This window comes from Channa argus, chromosome 13, assembly GCF_033026475.1.
Source record: "Channa argus isolate prfri chromosome 13, Channa argus male v1.0, whole genome shotgun sequence".
In the NCBI taxonomy this organism is placed as follows: Eukaryota; Metazoa; Chordata; class Actinopteri; order Anabantiformes; family Channidae; genus Channa; species Channa argus.
The window spans coordinates 11,598,982-11,621,818 of NC_090209.1; the positions used below are offsets into that span (position 1 = coordinate 11,598,982).

At 39.6% G+C, this 22,837-nt stretch overlaps 1 protein-coding gene across 1 annotated transcript; it reads left to right on the forward strand.

The window, feature by feature from the left end:
* Window positions 1–8,061: 8,061 nt before the first annotated feature.
* Window positions 8,062–20,467, forward strand: LOC137139175 (solute carrier family 26 member 6-like). Its single transcript, XM_067526063.1, has 19 exons — window positions 8,062–8,315; window positions 14,199–14,338; window positions 14,565–14,675; window positions 14,805–14,974; window positions 15,069–15,233; window positions 15,868–16,020; window positions 16,359–16,441; window positions 16,681–16,828; window positions 17,340–17,453; window positions 17,537–17,614; window positions 17,709–17,804; window positions 17,897–18,003; window positions 18,124–18,193; window positions 18,811–18,903; window positions 19,024–19,134; window positions 19,243–19,581; window positions 19,735–19,789; window positions 19,921–20,051; window positions 20,148–20,467. The coding sequence occupies exons 1-19, from the start codon at window positions 8,185–8,187 to the stop codon at window positions 20,172–20,174; spliced, it is 2,322 nt and encodes a 773-aa protein (XP_067382164.1). The 5' UTR covers window positions 8,062–8,184; the 3' UTR covers window positions 20,175–20,467.
* Window positions 20,468–22,837: the final 2,370 nt, after the last annotated feature.

Below are 22,837 nucleotides of genomic sequence, written 5' to 3' on the forward strand. Positions count from 1 at the left end.
TTTTTTTAAATTATTTATTTTTTTATAAATTTGCAAAGATTTGAAACAAACTTCTTTTACATTGTTTTTGGAGTATTAATTGTAGAACTTTGCAGAAAATAATGAATTTAATCGATTTGAAATAAGGCTATAACATCAAATGTGGAAAAAGTTAAACTGGGAAAAATTTCTGGATGCATTATATTTCACTTTACCATGTAACTTCACTGTTGTCCAAATATTATTAAAAACACGCCAATAAGCCAGACAGCTGCATCTTGTGACATGTTTCTTTATTATGAAAAATATGGGCACAGTTGTTTATCTATAAACAGCTGCACAGACTAAAAAAAGCCATCACTTTCAGAGTCTTGGAAGAGTAGTTCCAGAGAGTCAGAGGTCAGTGCACATGTGTGGGAAGACAGTTGTTTACATCACTTTGTGAGCTTGTTGTGCCACATATTAGATTCCCTTAAGTTTGGACTAAGGCATTTTGCAAATTGAACAGTCTCTCACACAGTGTTTAAAAGTATGAACAGATGTCTGATTTATGAGAAGAATTTGCTGGATGTGATAGATTTGTACTGTACTGTAGAACTGTACTTGAATGTATTCAGAAAAGCAAATACACATCTCTTAAGAGGGAGGCACTGGAACAGCCAGTGTTAAATTAACTAAGTATATTTAGTCAATAAATAGGTACAATGTGGAGGTATTTCTATTTACTTTTACTCTATTAAAATTTAGGTAGAAATATTGTTTATAATTTTATGGGTGGTGGAGTGGTTAGCACTGCCGGCTTACAGCTACAAGGATGCGTGCATGTGTCCCTGACCAACCATGGCCTTTCGTTATGGAGTTTGTATGTTCGCCCTGTGCTTCCGCGGTTTCGTACCGCAGTCCAAAGACATGCAGATTAGGTTAATTGGTGACTCTTAATTGCCTGTAGATGTAAATTGCCTGTAGATGTAAATATGTCTGTTTGTGTTTTTCTTTCAGTGTTGGCCATGAGATAAAGCCCTGCTTGCACGTATTTACAGTACAAGATGTTTTCTCACAAATGTGCATCGACTCCCTCAAAAAAGTTACTCTCCAGTGACTGTGAAAGTCATTACTGTTATTAGTCCGTGGAGCTGTTTCTAAATAAAAACCAGTTCCCATATTTATTATGGTGAAGAAACATGGTGCCTAATGTATTCCACTGGTTACTGAAAGGTTTCTTTTATGTAAAACAGCATTTTAACTTTTCAGGACCTTCTGACCTTTGATAGATACCATGCTCCAAATCAGATAATATGTAAATGTGGATGGTGAGAATTTCCAGTGAAGACTAAAGCTAAATAAATAAAAAAGAAAAAACGTCTGGGGAAAAACAGTTACTGCAAGCACAGCTTGCCAAGATTCACAAATATGGTTAAAGAGTATTTTTGTGTATTCAACAATATTAACAAATATCATTTTAATTGTTTCTAAATGTAGAGTATTTAAATGTTCCACAAGAATTTGTTTTTGTCTCCCAAAATCCCTGATCTTGTAATTAAATATTTTCTAACGTTTTCGTTTTCCCTAAAAAAATCTTGTATTGTAACTGTTTGTTTAACCATGCCAATACATTTAGTTATGTTCAAGGTGTTTAGGAAGCAGCTCTTTAAACACCACTGTTTTCCTGTATTGTACAAAGAAATGAAAGGTCAATGTTTGGTCTATAGAAACATGTTAAGTTTTCTGAACACGACTTTTCTATAAATGTGTGGACTATTAACAATACTGCCAAGTCTTTTCTCAGCTGAAGGCTGTTCAAAGTTCTGAACATTAAAGAAATATTCTGGTGCAGTATAATAATCCATTGAAAGACACATACTTGATTTTGATCTGAACTAAATACCTGCATCTCATACATAATCTGGGAAAGGTAAAGATGAGTCTTTATTGAAGCAAATGATCATTGTGATGTGTGACGGAGTGCTTCAAACGTGCACAGAGTGGTGGTGGTGAAGGTAGACAGCTAAACCTCATGAAGGAGATTTATTGCAGGATGGTTTAGACTGCTTTAGTTTTAGTTAGGTAAACCTGCCAACGTCCAGCTAAATGGAGCTCTAAACAAATACATGAATGCACATACATTTATTGGACATCCAGTTGTGGAGGCTGCTGTATGATATGTTGTAATATGTTCACTACAATAAAAAATAAGCTTTTGTGTCATTTCAGATTTCATACAACTGGTGGGACTTGAGAGAGAACTTCTCAAGCAGATTTGGAGCAATAACCTTTACTCTTGCAGCCAAACTGCAGAATATTCCTTGCCCCCTGCTGTTAGAGTCAAAGAAATCTGTAGTTTCACTCTGATACCATAAATGATATCATCTCTTTTTCCAATAAATATGAAGAAAATTCAACACTTATTGTTTGTTTTTCTGTATGACATATGATTAGACATTGATTGATATGGGAGGGGGGAATTATTCTGCAATTCGACTGAAGGTGGTGAAAGCATATCTAGAAGAATTGTTGCCCCCAGTCTGCTTGAGAAGTCATCCCTCGGGTCCCAACAGGTGTGTGAAATCTGAAATTAAACAAAAACTACTACAGCATCTCATACAGCAGCCTCCACCATTGGCCCAATAAATGTATTTGCATCCATGTATTGGTTAGGAACTACACTCTAGTGGGAGTGTGCAGGTCTAGAGCCTCAGGTCTAGCATCGGCCATACAGAAACTGTCTGATGTGTGACCCGAAGCGAGGGAGATCATGGCAGTTAGTGGGCACACATGGGATAATTTAGACACCAATCAAACATAACAATATGACCACCTGTGCAATTTAATGCAATTCAATACAGTGGCTCTGCCATGAATTCTACTTTTACAAGGATAGAATTTCTCAGTATTTCAGTTTAAGCTGTCAGAAATGTGATAATTCTGCATTGTTTATTACAGTATTGAGGTCAAAGTGGTCACTGGAGTCGCACTGGACTACATTATAAGAAAGGGTGGTTCTAATATTTTGGCAACTATATTTACTTTACTTAATATATTTTGGTGAAACACAAAAGCCAACAGATAATAGTTCCTGTACATTACTGCACCAAAATGTAGACAGTTTAACAATTACTGTACATTATGCTTTAGCTGCCCACAAACAGATTGTGTTACTGTTAGTGCAGTTTGTCTTGCAAAACACCACAAATTGACACAAGGTGTATTTGTGTTTTTAAGCAGCATGAGACATGGTGTGTTTGTGTTTTTTGACAGTATTAACTGCAGTAACATTACAGTGGGTTTTTTGTGTGTTCCTGCAATTAAAGAGCAGTAATTATCACATGAAGTGTTTGTGGTTGTCTATAGGGTAGAGCACGGTAACTGCTACACGGTATGTTTTTGGTTTTCTGCAGCATATAGTGTAGTAACAGTATAAACACAGAAGCACACCATATACCACTTACTGCACTGTAAACTGCAGGAACATCGTGTAGTAGTTACAACGCAGGATACTGTAGAAAAACACAAACACACCATGTGAAAATAATGGCAGATTCAGCAGTTTAAAGGAGGAGTTGCTAAAATTTATAGTGCAGAAATGTGAAAAAACACGACGTAACACAGTTTTATGCAGCATCAACACACATACAGACCATGCAACAGTTGCTATTATTTTAGTTTACAATGCAGCAACATACAAACCCGCCATGGGACTGTTACTACACTTTAGTTTGGAGAAACACACAACCACTGAACTCATGGTGAACTATGGTCAGAAACCTGAAGTCATCATGTCTTTGTAAAAAATAAATATGAAACACACAACCACTGAACTCATGGTGAACTATCGTCAGAAACCTGAAGTCATCATGTCTTTGTAAAAAATAAATATGAAACATTATATACATTCCAACCCCTGCTGTCTGGCCAATATTTGAATTGTGGACTTTGTAGGTGTGAAGTGTGAGAAAAGACGCTGAAAAACAGTGTTCACATTGTCTCAGATTTTTTCTAAGGATTAGTTTGGGGATATTCTATTGTTGACAAATCCAATGGAAATACTAAAATAGAAAATTATGTAATGTGATGTAATTTATTCCTATGTTCCATAAAGCTTAACTGTTGTTCACAAAACCAATTAAACAAACCATACAGCTGTGCTGAATGATATTCCTTCATTATGAAAAAAATGGGCACAATAGATGTAGCTAAGAAACACCAACAATGACTAATGTCACCGATCACAGTTTGTGCTAAAGCAGAGGTCAGCACACATGTGTGGGAAACCAGCTGTGTTTACAAAAGCTTTTATTAGCGTTGACAATGCTGATGCTAATATTGTACAAATTAAAAAGACAAAATAAGCTGGTAATTGTTTACAATACAAGCAATGCTCCCACACATGTGCAATGACCTCTGTCTTTCAGGATTTACTTTTCAAAGAATGTAAAGAACATTACCAACATAATTCTGTAGAATTGTCTTCCCATATTTATTGTAATTAAGAACCATGTCACACAAAAATTGTGGGGCGGAGTTTACCAATATGTTCCAAGGTTTCTGTTTAAGGCTTTGTTATTCGTCTCCAGTCAACTATCTATAGATGGAACTTCATTACATAATTTCACTCTATATTATAGTTTCGTTGCGCATTTCACTATCAAGGTAGACACCATCTGTCTGCCCCCCGCAACCCTAGGCTTTTGCACATCAAAGCCAGAGGCTGTTTGTCAAAGTTTTCTGCCACTACAGTGAGAGACGTTGAGTGTAATGGAACTGGTCAGGGTCACCAATGACCTTCTGATGGCTGCTGACCAGGGCTCCCTTTCACTATTCATCCTCCTGGATCTCAGAGCCACATTTGACCACAGTTGACCACAAATTTCTCCTTCAATGTCTACAGCACATAGCTGGATTTTCTGGCTCTGCTCTGGATCGGATAGAGTCTCATTCCACTGCGGATGACACTCAGCTCTATGTGATGTTGAACCCGATCTCCCAGACACTTCAGTTAGCTCTCACCTGCTACCTGGAGGAGATTAAGGTGTGGATGTCAGCACAAAAGCCAAAGTCCTTCTAATTGGTTCCCACCATCAGCTCCATTCATCCCCCATTAACTGCATCTCCTACTCTGTTAACAACCTGTAGGTCAAGTTTGACCCCCACCTGTCATTCCAAACACATGTCCACCACCTCTGTAAAATTGCATTCTTCCATCTCAGAAACATAGCTAAACTCTGACCCTCCGTCTCCCTCTGTGATGCTGAAAGCCTGGTCCATGCCTTTGTCTCCTGCAGGCTGGACTATTGTAATGCACTCCTCATTGGGGGTTTTGGCAGGAGCCTTCAAACATCCAACACATTCAAAACAGTGCTGCCAGGATGGAGGGTATGAAATATGAGCACATAACTCCTATGCTCCGGACACTTCACTGGCTTCCCATCCACTTACATATTGAATATAAACCCTTCCAACTTACCCATTCATGTAAATGCCCCACAATAACTTAAAGAACTCCTCACACCACAATCTACCACAAGAAACCTTTGCTCCACAAATGCATACTGTCCCTCCAGGACCAAACTCAACACAATGGGGGATCGAAGTTTCTCAGCGGGTGTCCACCGCTGTGGAACCCTCTGGCTGAGAACTTGAGGGCACCACAGACTGTGGACTGTTTCAAAAAATAGTTATACTTTTCTGTTCAGAAAAGAGTATTAATTGGACGCTACTTTCTCTTTCTTATTTTATTTTACGTTTTATATGTTTTTATGCTTTCTTTGTTTTCGTTTTTATTCTTGCTTTAATCTCCTTGTGTAACACTTTAATATTTCCCTATAAATGTATAGAGCTTTACAAATAAAATTAATTATTATTATTTTATTTGAAAATTAAAAGGGTGAATAATTAAATTACTCCAAAGAACAGAGAAAACAAATGGCCATTTAGATCTTTGTACATTCAGGGTGTTCAGCTTTGGCAAATATTGTTAGTCAAGATTGCAAAAACACTAATCAGGGCAGGCAAAGAAGACCTGCTGTCTCTGTTTTGCCTGGAATTATATAATGCAAAGCACCATTATAAAGCAGTTCTGTTCAAGAAGACTGTATTTATTGATCATTCGACCAGTATAGTTATAACATTGGGTCAAAATAACCCACACAATTTACGTTTTAGCTCCATTTCTAACTAACGTAATGTATTGACTACTTTTCGTCCACAGAGCAAACATCTCACGCTGAACTAGCTTGTGCTTACTTTACTGGTTTATTTGTCATATGCAGGTTAACTGTGGAATGCAATGTTTACAGACAAAAAACAACAAACCAACTCAATAATAATAAAAAAAAAAAAAAAATACATTTAAAACCAAATAGTTTGTAGAAATTTGGTTATATACATGTGCAAGGTCTTTAAAGAAATATACAAATATTTTATTTGTGTATGTGAATGTAAAGTTAATCTCACTCTGTTGCAAGTAGCCCATGACAAACAGGTCTACGATGAAAACCAGCTGATGAAAATAAAGAGGAGTCATTCTGTGAGAGAAAAAAGAAGAACAGGAAAAAAGCAAGATAGTGGTGGAGCAATGGAGATAGTAAATAAACACAATAATAAATAGTGTTATCTAAATGCTGCTAGTGTATCCATAATTGTGGTGAAGTGACAGTTGAATAACAGAACTTCCACTGTTATCACGTTGTTTCTTTGGTTTACTTTGACAATTTGCCATTAGTTAACTTAACTAACTAAGTTAGCACAGCAGCCTAATGTGTCCTGCTTTGCTGGAATCACCAGAAGTCAACCTGTTAGCTTAGTTAGCAGGCTGCAAACAATCAGCTAACTCTGAAAATACTTTAAACTGACGAAAGCTGTGTCCAACTAAACTGTCAAGCTATGAATACTAAGTTATGAAATGTAGATGTAAAAAAGTTTGTGTACGGTGTATTACTGTAAGTTATTGTGCTAAGTGCAGTGTGGTGTTGTGTGTATTTTATTGTATTTTCCATATCTTAAGCGTAGCGGTTTTATGATGCATACGTTTTTGCTTAGGGCCCCAAAAGGCTCGAGGATCACCACTGTGTATGAATAATGTTCTGATTGATGTTGAGTTAGGGAGCCTCACAGCCTAGTAGTACAAACTGTCTTTTAGTCTTTTAGTGCGTGCTGGATGACGGTGGTCCTAAATAATGCTGCTCGCCTACCCAATAATGTTCTGTGCCATTTGCACCATTCTCTGCAGTGTTTTCTAGCTGTGAGTGGAGCAGTTTCCATACCACGCTGTGATGCAGCCTGTCAGCAGTCTCTCAACAGTGCACCTTTATTAGTTAGTGAGGATGCTGGGGTTCATGCCAAAATGCCTCAGACTTCTCAGGAAATACAACCGCTGGCGAGCTTTCCTGACTGGTCTGTATGTAGTGACTAGAACAAATCTTCCCTGATGAAGAACATTATCATGAATGTGTTTCCCTTGTCTAGGTGTTTGAGAACTGTGTGTACTGTTAGAGCAATGGCATCATTTGTAGCCCTATAGTCAAATTGTTGGGGGTCCAGTGTCCAGATGTGTGTTACTATGTATTCGAAGCACTTCATGATGTAAGTGCAACAGGGTGAAAGTCATTAAGGCAGGAGACTGCTGATGTCTTTGGGACTGGAACAATGATGGAGGCTGTGAAGATGTCAGTGACCATGGATCAGCTCACAGAAAGGTGAAAGATGTTGGTAAACCTTCCAGCCAGTTGGTCCGCACATGCTTTTAGGGCCCAGGCGGGTGCTTTATGGGTGTTTATCTCTCGAAGGTCCGTCTCACTACAGCCGTGTCTAGGGTAAGTATGGGGTCTACAAGTGTACCACTGAGGCAGCTACACACCTAATTACCTGCAATGATTAGACTGGAGATAGATAAGTTTGATGATGAGTGTTTTAGCTTTATTTTTAAACCGCCATAGATTAACGTGCTCTCACGCACACATAAACACAGGCTTAAGTGTGTGTATGCAGAACAGAAAGTCATGTGGGTCAGTGGTTGTTGTAAGTACAGAAAGGAATAGTCACCCCACAGTCCAAAAACAGCTAAACCACCAAATTGTGCCTATGAGTATAAAACACTGAGGATGCTTCACTCCCACTGCAGTGTCTTACTGTGACACCTGTGAGTGTACTTTCCCAACAGCCACCAGAGATAAAAGCTTCACAGAGGACTGCTGAAAATTCTGTCCAGACATGGACACGAATAAAAAGGAATATATTGTACAGAGAGAGATTCTGGATGATGTCCGTCTGGATGAAGTGGCACAAAAAGGGACATGGATCATCAAACCGACCTTTGATCAGCGACTGAAAGAGTACTTCAGGTAAAAGAGATGCAGGGGAACGAAAACTGAGATACAATGTGACACAAACTCTCAAAAATGACACATTTGTCTTTGAATGTGAATGTTTCCGCATGTTCCAAGTGCAACACCATAACAAATTGCCTGTAGAATTTATAGCAATTACCTTTCAAAAAAGTTGGTTATAAATCAATTACTGTAAAAAGAATTATAGTATACAACTGGATGTATTTTACAGGGGTTTGCTGTATTAAAAAATTACAACAATGTATTGTTTTCTGACAGAAAAACAACAATTAATTATAATCTAATTTACAACTTTATCTTGTATTCTATTAAAATTACAGAAATTACAGATCAAATTACAAAAAACAGCTGTTAATAGTTTACAAAAAAATATGTTGCTGTAAAATGTTTTTACAGGTAATTTTTGCTATTTACATTAGAAGCTTTTGCAAAACATATTCGTGTTTTAAACACTTTTATCCAAAAGTAATCAAAAATCGACAATGAATTAGTTTCTCATGTTTTAATTAAAATAGAAGTCACCTTGCTTGAAAAGAGAAGAAACAAAAAGATCACACACATAAAAACACAAAGATTAATAGTTCTTTAGTAGTTGGCCTAGTTTGCTGCGGTTGTTGTTGATGTGGAGAAGCTGGGAATTGTCTAACAAAATTAGTTCTTGAAACCTGGTCCAAGTCTCCTTACTATCCTGGTGAACCCATGCATCCCCACTCATATATAAATGTTAGTAGAAAGCTAATACAAATGCAACCGCAAGGGGGCACAAGCCAGTGTCTTCTTGTGCCAGTCCCAAGTCTGGATAAATGCAAAGGGTTGTGGCAGGAAGGGCATCCGACGTAAAACACATGCCAAATCAAACATGCGAATCGTGACAAAGACTTCCATACCGGATCGGTCTGGGCCCGGGTTAACAACGACCGCCACCGGTGCTGTTGACCTACAGGGTACCGGTGGAAATTGGACTACTGTTGGTCGAAGACAAAGAAGAAGAGGAGGAAGGTGTGTTCGTTGGCAGAGAGAGAAGAGGAAAGCTAAGAATGTAGGACTGACAGTAGGGACTTTGAATGTTGGTACTATGACAGGGAAGGCTAGGGAGTTGATCGACATGATGCAGAGAAGGAAGGTGGACATACTGTGTGTCCAGGAGACCAGGTGGAAAGGTAGCAAGGCTAGAAGCTTAGGAGCAGGGTTCAAGTTGTTTTACCATGGGTCAGATAGGAAGAGAAATGGAGTAGGAGTTATATTGAAAGAGGATTTTGTGAGGAATGTTCTAGAGGTGAAAAGAGTATCAGACAGGTTGATGAGCCTGAAGCTGGAAGTTGAAGGGGTGATGTTCAATGTTGTGAGTGGTTATGCCCCACAGGTAGGATGTGAGTTAGAAGAGAAGGAGAAATTCTGGAGTGAGTTAGATGAAGTGATGCAGAGCATCCCCAGAGGTGAGAGAGTTGTCATTGGTGCAGATTTCAATGGGCATGTAGGTGAAGGGAACAGAGGTGATAAGACTGTTATGGGCAGGTTTGGTGTTCAGGACAGGAATGCAGAAGGACAGATGGTGGTTGACTTTGCAAAGAGGATGGAAATGGCTGTAGTAAACACTTTCTTTCAGAAGAGGCAGGAACATAGGGTGACGTACAAGAGCGGAGGGAGAAGCACTCAGGTAGACTACATCTTGTGTAGACGTTGTAATCTGAAAGAGATCAGTGACTGTAAAGCATTGGTAGGGGAGAGTGTAGCCAGACAACACAGGATGGTGGTGTGTAAAATGATGCTGGTGGTGAGGAAGATAAGGAGGACTAAGGCAGAGCAGAGGACGAAGTGGTGGAAGTTGAAAAAGGAAGAATGTCGTTTAGTTTTCAGGGAGGAGCTGAGACAGACTCTGGGTGGTTTGGAGGTGCGTCCAGATGACTGGACTACTACAGCTAATTTGATCAGGGAGACAGGTAGGAGGGTACTCGGTGTGTCATCTGGAAAGAGGAAAGCGGACAAGGAGACTTGGTGGTGGAACGAGGAAGTTCAGGAGTGTATACAGAGAAAGAGGTTAGCTAAGAAGAAGTGGGACACTGAGAGGACTGAAGAGAGTAGACAGGAGTACAGGGAGATACAGCGTAAGGTGAAGATAGAGGTGGCAAAGGCCAAACAAAGAGCATATGAGGACTTGTATGCTAGGTTGGACACTAAAGAGGGAGAGGTGGATTTGTACAGGTTGGCCAGACAAAGAGATAGAGATGGAAAGGATGTGGAGCAGGTTAGGGTGATTAAAGATAAGGATGGAAATGTATTGACAGGTGCCAGGAGTGTGATGGGAAGATCGAAGGAGTACTTTGAAGAGTTGATGAACGAGAAAAATGAAAGGGAACGAAGAGTAGAAGAGGTGACTGTTGTGGAGCAGGAAGTAGCAAAGATTAGTAAGAGTGAAGTGAGGAGGACATTGAAGAGGATGAAGAGTGGAAAGGCAGTTGGTCCTGATGACATACCTGTGGAGGTATGGAAGTGTCTAGGAGAGGTGGCAGTAGAGTTTTTGACTAGTTTGTTTAACAAGATCTTGGAGAGTGAGAGGATGTCAGAGGACTGGAGGAAAAGTGTACTGGTACCAATTTTTAAGAACAAGGGAGATGTGCAGAGCTGTGGCAACTACAGAGGAATAAAGCTGATGAGTCACACAATGAAGTTGTGGGAAAGAGTAGTGGAAGCTCGGCTAAGGGCAGAGGTGAACATTTGTGAGCAGCAATATGGTTTCATGCCTAGAAAGAGTACAACAGATGCAGTATTTGCTTTGAGGACGCTGATGGAGAAGTACAGAGAGGGTCATAGGGAGTTGCATTGTGTCTTCGTAGATTTAGAAAAAGCGTATGACAGGGTGCCGAGAGAGGAGCTGTGGTATTGTATGAGGACGTCTGGAGTGGCAGAGAAGTATGTTAGAGTGGTGCAGGACATGTATGAGAGCTGTAAGACAGTGGTGAGGTGTGCTGTAGGTGTGACAGAGGAGTTCAAGGTGGAGGTGGGTCTGCATCAAGGATCGGCTTTGAGCCCCTTCTTGTTTGCTCTGGTGATGGACAGACTGACAGATGAGGTTAGACAAGAATCTCCCTGGACTATGATGTTTGCAGATGACATTGTTATTTGTAGTGAGAGCAGGGAGCAGGTGGAGGAAAATCTAGAGAGGTGGAGGTCTGCTCTGGAAAACAGAGGAATGAAGCTTAGCCGCAGCAAGACAGAATACATGTGTGTCAATGAGAGGGACCCAGGTGGAATGGTGAGGTTACAGGGAGCAGAGGTGAAAAAGGTGCAGGACTTTAAGTATTTAGGGTCAACGGTTCAGAGCAACGGTGAGTGTGGAAAAGAGGTGAAGAGGCGAGTGCAGGCAGGTTGGAACAGGTGGAGAAAAGTGTCAGGTGTGTTGTGTGATAAAAGAGTATCAGCGAGAATGAAAGGAAAGGTGTTCAAGACGGTGGTGAGACCAGCAATGTTGTTCGGCTTAGAGACAGTGGCACTGAAGAAAAGACAGGAGGCAGAGCTGGAGGTAGCAGAGCTTAAGATGTTGAGGTTCTCTTTGGGAGTGACGAGGATGGACAGGATCAGGAATGAGTACATCAGAGGGACAGCTCATGTTAGATGTTTTGGAGATAAAGTCAGAGAGGCCAGATTGAGGTGGTTTGGACATGTTCAGAGGAGAAACTGTGAATATATCGGTAGAAGGATGCTGAGGTTGGAGCTGCCAGGCAGGAGGTCTAGAGGAAGACCAAAGAGGAGATTTATGGATGTAGTGAGGGAGGACATGAAGTTAGTTGGTGTGAGTGAAGAGGATGCAGAGGATAGAGTTAGATGGAGGCACATGATTCGCTGTGGCAACCCCTGAAAGGGAGCAGCCGAAAGGAAAAGAAGAAGAAGAAGAAGAAGTAGAAAGCTAATACAAATGAGAGAGGAGCTGTGGTATTGTATGAAGAAGTTTGGAGTGGCAGAGAAGTATGTGAGAGTGGTGCAGGACATGTATGAGAGCTGTAAGACCATGGTGAGGTGTGCTGCAGGTGTGACAGGTGTGTTGTGTGATTAAAGAGTATCAGCGAGAATGAAAGAAAAGTTGGTCAAGACGGTGATGAGACCAGCGATGTTGTTCGGCTTAGAGACAGTGGCACTGAAGAAAAGACAGGAGGCAGAGCTGGAGGTAGCAGAGCTTAAGATGTTGAGGTTCACTTTGGGAGTGACGATGATGGAGAGGATGAGGAATGAGGACATCAGAGGAACAGCTCATGTTAGTTGTTTTGGAGATAAAGTCAGAGGCCAGATTGAGGTGGTTTGGACACGTTGGACACAGAGGAGAGACTGTGAATATATGGGTAGAAGGATGCTGAGCCTGGAGCTGCCAGCTGCCTGTCTCCTCTCTTCACTCTGAGATAACGTTATGAAACGTTTCTGTTTAAAATAAATGACAGAGCATCGAGCTGCACTTTAACGTGCAGTGCGGACACAGGTTATAAGCTGTGGAGTCACTGTCCCGTTAACTAAAGCAGCGACAGTGTGACACTAATGGTTTAACTGCAACTGAAATAAAAACTATTTTCGACAAACAGACCTGAGTCATAACCTTGGAGCTAATGGCTGCTTCATTTGCTCAAAGCTGCAAAAATAACACACAAACAGAGTTTGTACTCACCTGTCCATGGAGCGCAGCACTGACAGTGAACGGTGGAGGAAAGGAGGCTGTGGTGGACTCGGATCTCTGGCTGTTGTCTGCAGGTCAGACTGCTCACACGGTCAAGGCTGTTACCCACCCATTTCTGTCTAATAAATACAAATGTCCTTGTCTCCAATGCTCACAGACTTCATCACACAGAGGTAGTTTAAGCTTTAGATATTAGCTAACAACACTCACCAATACACCAAAGTTATGCTAATGTCACCAGCATGCTAACACGCTTAGCATTATGACCACCAAAACTGCACGGAATTAGATCAATAATATAAACATTCTCCTTTTGGAAATTGCAATAAGAACAAAACTAGGTGGTATTACTTTGAAATGATGCAAAGGTATGGCGTTCAGGAGCTTATTGGGTAAGGCAGGCGTCCACGGACAAGACGGTCAGTGGTTCAATCCCCGGTCCAGGCTACATGTCGAAGTGTCCTTGGGTAAGACACTGAACCCCAAATTGCCCCCGGTGGCTTGCATTGCAGCCACCACCATCTGTGTGTGTGTGAATGGGTGAATGGGACTAAGCATGTTCACAGGCGAAACGGTAAATAAAAAGCGCTTTACAGCTTTTTATTCACAGCTTCAGCTTTTATATAAAAAGCACTTTACAGCTTTTATTTACCGTTTAGCCTATGAACATGCAGTCTTTGCCCTGTTTCTGACCAACCTGCAGCTTATTTAAGGTGAAGAGTAGGACGCTGAAATAAGGGGGTGCTTTTTTACAAGGTCAACTGATGTTTCAGATCTCTCTCTCTCTCTCTCTCTCTCTCTCTCTCTCTCTCTCTCTCTCTCTCTCTCTCTCTCTCTCTTGGGTTTTATTTTTTTTACGAAAAACTTATACAGAATTTAAGATTTTATTCTGAGTAATGAAGCATTCAGTTATTTTTCTACAGAGGGATACAGTTACCTAGTTAAAAACATAATCTCTGTATCATTTAAAACTATATCTAATAACAAATATTGTTAATTAACTGTTTTGACTATTGGATTTATTTTTTTGGATGATTTATTTTTTAACCATGTTCACTCAGTCCATTCTCGGTGTATTATGTGCACTATGTTTCAGGTTTCTACAGCATTGTTGTTAAAAAATGGTCTTGTTGTTATACATAAAATCTTATTTGTGAGTAGAGGGGGCCTTAATCACATTTTTTTTCTTTTCTGTTTTTCTGGGGTGTCTGTTTCAGATGTTCGGTGTCCAGGCTGAAGCTCGTACTGCTTTCATTCTTGCCTGTTCTGGAATGGCTGCCTCAGTACCCCTTCAGAGAATACATCCTGGGTGATTTGGTCTCTGGTATCAGTACAGCTATCCTGCATCTAACATTGGGTTTGTACACATCTTACAGTATTCGCAAACTCAGAGGTGAAAGATTCCAGAGTATAGCTAGATATTTAATGTACAGACATAAGAGGGGCATCTGTTCTCCCATTTCACTTTTGGCAAGAAAGCAGAAGTATTATTCACCAAATATCAAATAGTACGCAAATAAAATGTATTCATCACACATATGACTGAATTTGTTGAATTTGAGTGATGGATGTGTTGTTTCTAGGCTTGGCATATGCTCCTCTGGCTGGCCTACGCCCTGCAAATGCTCTGTACACATCCTTCTACCCGGTGCTGCTCTACGTTATCTTTGGCACTTGCAAACACCTCTCCGTAGGTAAGAAAGTTCACATACCTGGCTGTAATTAATGAAGGAAACAAAGAAGAAATGTGAATAAATGAATCTGTTGCTCAGGTCTGAATGCATGAATAAGTGTGTCTACATGCTCTTGTTTTGTGCATCCAGGTACGTTTGCTGTGACCAGTGTGATGGTTGGGGAAGTAGTACAAGTTATGGCACCAGACAACAACTTTCTTGTAAATGGAACTAATGGGACAACTGTAAATACTGATGCACGGGACGCTTACAGAACAGAGATAGCAATGGCCTTAACAATCATTATGGGAATCTACCAGGTTTGTGTTTGTGTTTTTTTATTTTGACCAAATGGAAAATTTTGAAAGCTACGTTTAAGTCATATTTTAAGCTATTTTTCTTTTCTATCCTAAGATCCTGCTGGGTTTGTTGAAGATTGGTTTCATGGTGAACTATATGTCTGACCCGATGATTCGTGGTTACACCACAGCAACAGCTATTCTAGTTTGCATCTCCCAGCTAAAGTCTATGTTTGGAGTCTCCCCAGCCCCTTACAGTGGTATTCTCGCACCTGTTCGTGTGAGTATTTCAGGCATTACTCAATTTACCTACGGATACAGGCAAAAAGGGAATTTATAGACTTACGGCAGATGGACAAACTTATAGAACACCGTAACTCTGTACTTTTATGATATTCAAGCTATAGTTTGTCATTGAGCGAAATACTACTTGGCGACAGATAGATTAGCTCTGTCTGAAGGAAAAAATCTGTGTGAGAGCACCTCTGATGTTCACTAATGGACATACATCTTGTAGACCTCCGCTGCATACAAATGCATGATGTCAACTAAACAAATCATAAGTATCAGATCACATCACCACAAGTTGGGTGAGTCTCCAACACGTTTCTACAAATGAAGAAAGTCGTGCAACCTTCCGTGTCCACCTTTGTGGACCACAAAATCCTTAAGAACCAAAAAGAAGATATTATATCAGATTACCTCAGAATCTCATGTTGTGCATAAATTTAGAGACAGAAATACCCACTTTAATGATAATTGGTTGCTGTAAGTGGATTTTCTGTACATGTGGATGGATTTCTTAGCCTACAGAAACTCTTCTCTAATGTCACCCTGCCATAACAAAGCCAGTTATTTTTTTGCTTTTTGCATGATATGCGCAATAACATGATTCCTCCCACTTTCCTTCACAGACCTTTATAAATATTTGCCAACTGCTGCCCAAGACTAAGCCTGTGGAGGTGATCGTCACTGTCTTGTCGCTTGCTGTTCTCATCCCGATCAAAGAAATTAATGTTTACTTCAAAAACAAGCTGGTTGTGCCCATCCCCATAGAACTCATAGTTGTGAGTCTCCTTTTTGATGTTTACACTTTTTTTCTTTTTTTTATATATTAGGCAGCAGGGGGCATGTTGACCACAGTAATTAAACTGCTGGCCTTACCTTACTTTCTGATTTTAAAACTGATTTTAAAAGTAATTCACAAGGCCTCACACAGTATGGACCTGGACAGACTTGCCAAGCTAATTGTTTTTCTTTTTATATGAATGAAATGACTGTACTGGTCAGTTGTAAGAATGACATTCAATAACATGAAACATGCCCTTAATGATTCAACCTTAAATGGGCAACTGGTTTAGGTACCACACACATTGTACTATCACTCTCTTTTTTTCTTCAACAGGTCGTATTTTCAACAATAATTGTTCACTACGGTGGACTTATAAGTAAATTTGGTGTAAGTGTGGTTGGAGGGATTCCAAGTGGGTAAGTTCATAAAATGTTTGTGGAAACTGGATAACTATATAAATAAAATTTGATTTGATTTCATGCTGCTCGACTTTGTTTCAAATAAAACCTATTACATAATTTCCTTTAATGTCAAGAGAATTTGACAACTTCTTGTAAATTCTGAGTGCTTTTTATTACCATAAAGTATATGTAGATCTGACTGTGTCAAGACAATGATTAAAGCCTGAACCATTTATCTTTTCCTCCTCCTCCAGGTTCCAGGCCCCTTTTGCACCATATTCCAATTTGTATGCAGAGATAGCAGGTAGTGCTATTGCTGTGGCTATAGTGAGTTATATCCTCAACATTTCCTTGGCCAAAACATTTTCTCGAAAATATGGCTACAAGGTGGATAACAACCAGGTGAGGTGTGAATACACACCCGTAAATGCATTCGCTGTGTAGCTGTGCCCCTGCTCCATTTTATTTCCTAACAGACAACAGTTAAGCTTTGGCCTAACATTAGACTGTAAAAAATTACTTTGCAGACCTATATTCTGTGCATATTTGTCTTTGGAGCTCAGTTCTCTTAAAAAATACATTTAAGAAAATAAGTTTTCCCTAACGTTCTTTGTGTAACAGGCCGATGATATACTTGTTCTGAGGTCCCATTTTTCAACAGTGTGGTTTATAAATTCAGAAATGTCTGAATTATATGCTGTTATTAATGAAAGACAAATCATGTGCACACCATCATGTGGCACAGGATGACAGTGTGTTGGCATACCCACAGAATTAGTGCACCAATCCAGACTCCAAACATACGTAGAACAAATGTCATGATATTACTAGAATCAAATGTCACAAAAAGAATGATAGTGTTATTTCTTTAAACTGCAAACTGTGTGTCTCATCTTGCTGTTTGTTTTTTTAGGAGCTGATTGCAGTTGGTATTGGTAACCTATTTGGAGGCTTTTTTCAATGTTACTCTGTAACTGCCTCTCTGTCCCGCAGCCTTGTCCAGGAGAGCACAGGGGGAAATACACAAGTAATTTCATTTCATCTAATTCTTATGACAAACTTGAGACTGTTTATTTTACAACAAATGGGCATGTTTGTGTCCTTTTTCAGGTTGCTGGAATTATTTCATCTATCCTTATGCTAATTGCGATTTTGAAACTTGGTTCCCTCTTTCAAGATCTCCCTAAGGTAACACTCAATTTCTTTCTGATGATCATTATTTCTGTTGGCAACCAATAAGACTGTGGGTATACATGAACATATGTCTGTGTGTTTTTCTCAGGCTCTCTTAGCTGCAATAGTGGTTGTAAACCTGAGAGGAATGTTTTTGCAGTTTGTTGACATTCCTGTTCTGTGGAGGACCAACAAGGTTGATTTGGTAAGGCAAATGCATCTTTATTAGTAATTTTGCTCAGTGAAATAACATCACTGTTAACCCTACTGACTGTCAGTAATTTTACTGCCCTCTAGATGGTGTGGATAGTAACGTTCATAGGTGCCATCGTGCTCAACATGGATGTGGGTCTGGCTCTTGCTGTTGGCTTTTCCATGCTTACTGTCATCTTCAGAACACAACTGTAACTACACACAACTAATTATTAATATACATGCAGAATTGGAGATTTTAACAAGATTTTCACAGAGTTGCAGGGCATGTCTAGTTGTATGTATAATTGTGTCATTTTAATACCTTACAGACCCCACTACTCTCTTTTGGGCCACGTGCCAGGCACTGACTTGTATCTGGACACAGAGACCTACAGGGAGGTGAGAGTATTTAAATAAAAGCTGCAGTAATATAGAGTATTTTTCCATAGAAAGTTAAAGCGTCTCTTCACCCTAACAACAGAGAAGAAGCTGTTCTTGCTTGTCATGTCATGGCTAAACACATGTAAACACATGTGTTTAGCCATGTAGAAAGCTTTGGTTTAAATGGCTTAGTTTCTGAGGTTTCTGCCTCTGAGATTTTTACAGCTACCCCATAAAACAGAGGAGCATGTCTCACTCAGGAAAAGATAGAGTAGCTTTCATAATGCTTTAATTTTCATGCAACATCGTCAAAGTTTTCTTGGGCTCAGTACTTTAGGCTTTGACCAAGCTCATTCCATTGTAACACCATTCCTGTCATTCTCAGTGCTATTGATTAAAAGTTATCATACTCTCATAAAACAAACTAAGAAAGTGAACATGCTAAACAAACATTGGTGGGTTAGCATTGTAGTGTGTGTGTATGTCTGACTGCTGGTATTAGCATCCTTTACCTCCCTATTGTCAGATCAACGTTCATACATCAAGTTTTAGCTGACCTCCATTTAGTCAAACTATGCCTGTGGGAGTTAGAGCATGTGAGTTTCTGAAATCTTCTCCTTCATGTGTCCCTACAGGCTAAAGAGATTCCTGGAGTTAAAATCTTCCGTTCATCCACAACTGTCTACTACACAAATGCTGAAATGTACTTGGATGCCCTGCAAGAGAAGGTGTTGTATTTGTGTGCAGGCTTGTCCGCCACATCCAGAACTCTATTGCTTTTACTGTCTCTCTTACTCATCTCACATTGTTTTCTCCCTCTTTATTGTGATTCTCTGCATTTTGCACAGAGTGGAATTGATATCAGGGTGCTGCTGACAGCAAAGAGGAAACGAGAAGCGGATTTGAAGCGTCAACAAGAGAATGAGAAAAAGAAGGCCAAAAAAGAGGCAAAGAAACAAGTACTGTATCCTAAATGACCCATTTAGAGATAACCCGAAACCATTCATTTAAGATTTTTAAGTAATAATTCACTAATATTTATTATCACTGTTTAAACTTATTGGCAGAAGAGATTGGGTGGACATCCGCCCAGTGGCCCATTCTCTTTAGAGGAGACCAATGATGACTATTATGAAAGAATGAAAAGACAGAGTCAAGGAACTATTTCAGAGATTTCCCTGCCAGAGACCTCTCCCCCCAACAATGATATAGGCCAAGTAAACTGGGCTTACCAACATGACCCAAACCTCCTCGACTTAGTTCCAGACAAGTTTCGCCAAGGCCCTGATACCATCACACAGGTATCGCCCCCCATCGCAGATGGCAAGGGAGGGACACACAGCATCATCCTGGATGTTTCAACACTCAGCTTTGTGGACACAGTCACGTTGAATACCTTCAAAAATGTACGTGTGAATTTAAAAATAAGAAATGACAATAAATGATTAACTAATCTGATAGATTATTACAATCTAATAATCTAATTTAATAGGTCAATCCACACATGTTTTAAATAAAGAAAATGAAAACAAATTGTGATGTCTGACTTTGTCTTACAGATTTTCACAGAATTTGGGGAGGTTGATTTGGACGTCTATTTAGCAGGTTGCCAAGGTGAGTAGGACACCAGAAAAACAAAGTTACCATCGTAAATACAGACTGTTTTAGATCACAGACTCAGTGGTGCCACATTGTTCTGTGTCGCTCTCGTAGAATCTTATTTCTGTGCTTGTTTTTTTGTCTAGCCTGTGTTGTGAAACAGCTGGAAACTGCAGGCTTCTTCTCAGACGCCATCCCAAAAAGCAAGGTGTTTGTCACAATTCATGATGCAGTGATTTTTGTTCTCAAGAAACGGAGCCAGATGGACCTCATACTTGTAAGTTCATTGTTATGAATATTCACTACACTCCTAAGATCACTTGTTTTTATCACCTGTTATTTCTGTATAGACTCCAACATTTTTTTTTCTTAGGATATTTCTGGCAACACCAGGATGTAACTAGCAGAGGTCAGACTGTTCCATCTCTTCCTGTCTTCCCCTGCTCAGCTCCATCTATATGGCTCTTCTTCAGCCCCCATTCTACCACCACCATTCTAGATATTTAAAAAATTATATTTCTAATCAAAAACAAATAATCTGGGATTCTCAAATGCTTGGTAATCGCATATGTAAACAATATAAGGGTTAAGAAACAAATTTTTTACTATCTTTATACTAGTACTTCTTTCTCAAACTTCTAGTTTTGGAGCTGTATAAAACTGTAACATATTAAAAGTGATTTTACCAGAATGTTTTTTTAATGAATCTCCATTATATTTAATGAATAAAGAATCAACAACAATATGTATAAATATGTCTATTGTTTCTGTACTTCTCTAAGGATGGAAATACCGATTATCATTCCCTCCATATATTAACACTGATTCACAGACCCCACAGTACAATAGATAATAACTTACTGTAGTAGAGAGCACACAGTTAGATGGTATATGTCTTTCTCTTCTTGATTATCTTTTCACAAATGGAAGGTAATTTTACAGTTAATTAAGAGAATACAGAGAATATGAACAAAAGGCAACGGACTCGTTTGGCTCAGAATTTGTTTTTTCAGTGCCAGCCTTTTTTTCTGACAGCCGTACATCGCAAACTCTCATGCGTCATGACCTCAAACTCTGCATCGACATTGCTGGAAACTGGGTGTATGTTCAAAATAAGAAGGTACTAAAACAGCTGCGCTGACACTGTTTTTAGAATTTTTCATGTGAAAACATGAAAAAGTAAGTCAGCTTTTTCCAACACAGAAAATTGATCATGTATCAATAAGGAAATCGATAAAGACTCGATGTCACTGTTATCATTACAGTTGTATGACTACCAATCTGTAGTTACATTTAAGTAAAGACATCACTGTCGTGGCACACACTTTTCTTATAGACGCATGCAGATACACAGACACATAAATCCCATGGCATTAATGTTGTTCAATAAATCCCAGTAACAGTACCATGATATACAACATTTTTTGTAAATGCAAAAAATAAGTTGATTTTATAATTGACCACCTAACACCTACAGTATTTGATAATCCATTTTGAATTATATATATGACAAATGTATATTATATATGACAAAGTACTTATTTATAGTTGAGTAAAACCTATGTGGACCATCTAACTATAGACACTCACTAGCCACTTTATTAGGTACATCTGAAAGTCTAATGCCACCAAATGCAGCAGATCTGCTTTGAAATCTAAAAGGTCATAAATTCTCAGTTTTAAACTGTCAATACTGTACTGAATATTGTTACAATTACTACAAGGACCACTTGCGCCTCCACTTTCCAGATCTTTTGCAAATTCTTTTTCATTCCTTGTCATTTTTCAACTTTCCAGTTTTTCTTCTTCTTTCACTCAGGCCTTGTTTTTCTGACTTGGAGACTGTGCTCTGCACAGATCTTTCTTTACACAATACCAGCTTTTTGGTTAAGGCGTTCCATGTATGCCCTGCCTGCTAGCATCTTGCAATCAGATATCTTCTCAGGACCTGCCTCACTTTCTGTAGGTGAAAGTAAGGCAGATGCTCTTTTCATTGTGGCCTCTTTGGGGTTTCAGTTTGCCTGTATCCCAATCTACTTGTAGCTGTCCTCAAAGTCTGCTGTGTTGCCTTTTGGTAGTACAATGCCCTCATTTCAGTCGGGACTGTTCAGACAGTCCCTTCACCTTGTTTACCATCCAGATGCACTTATTCAGTATGACATTCTTATGTCTTGGTTGTGTGGGTCAGTGAGTTGATGTCTTGTCCACCCCTGGCATATGGATGGATAATTAATGTCATTGATGTAGACAAGGTGGCTGATGGATGATTTATTTCGAAGTCAGCATCTATAACCACTCTTGGTGATGATCTGGCTGAGATTCAGGCCTATCTAGCAGTGGATACAGAGCATCTCCTTGGTGAATGCCACACTTGTCGGTAATTTGTGTTATCGGCTTAAAGTTGGCCTCTAACGTTGCTTTTTATAGCCTTATTGAGTTCTGAAGTTTCTTAACAGTCCTGTTGATGTTGTGTAGTCCCAAGAATTCCAGGATACATGTGAGGTATCAAGTCGTAGGTTTTCTTGTAGTCAATCCAGGCAGTCAGAAGTTGGTACGTCTTGCTTGCAGTTTTGAGTGACACCTTTATCTACTACTAACTGGTGCCTTGCTTCTCCTGATGCTACCAAGTCTTTTCTTGGTACAACATTTAGTTACAGACACAAGTTTTTTCATTTACTAGTCCACCAGGGGGCACCTTCACCTCTGCAATCATGCTGCACTGCTGGGCCTGCTGACCTTACTTTACACTTAAATAAAAGAGGGGTTGTATGTGCTCACATGAATGATTTATCGCAGATACTAAATCAACATTTTTTGTTTACTTGTTTTTGTCACCTGATTATAGTAGCAACAATCATCTCCCACTGTGGCAGCCTTAAGAGTAAATATTGAATTGATATGGTTGGATAGATTCCCAGTGGGTAAGTTTCTCTCTATGTCTCTCTCTCTCTCTGTGTGTGTGTGTGAGTGTTTGTGTGTGTGTGTGTGTGTATTTGCATTCCTTAAAATGCTGCTGTGGAGGAATCTGCAAGATGTAACCAGAAGGCAACACATGGATGAGTA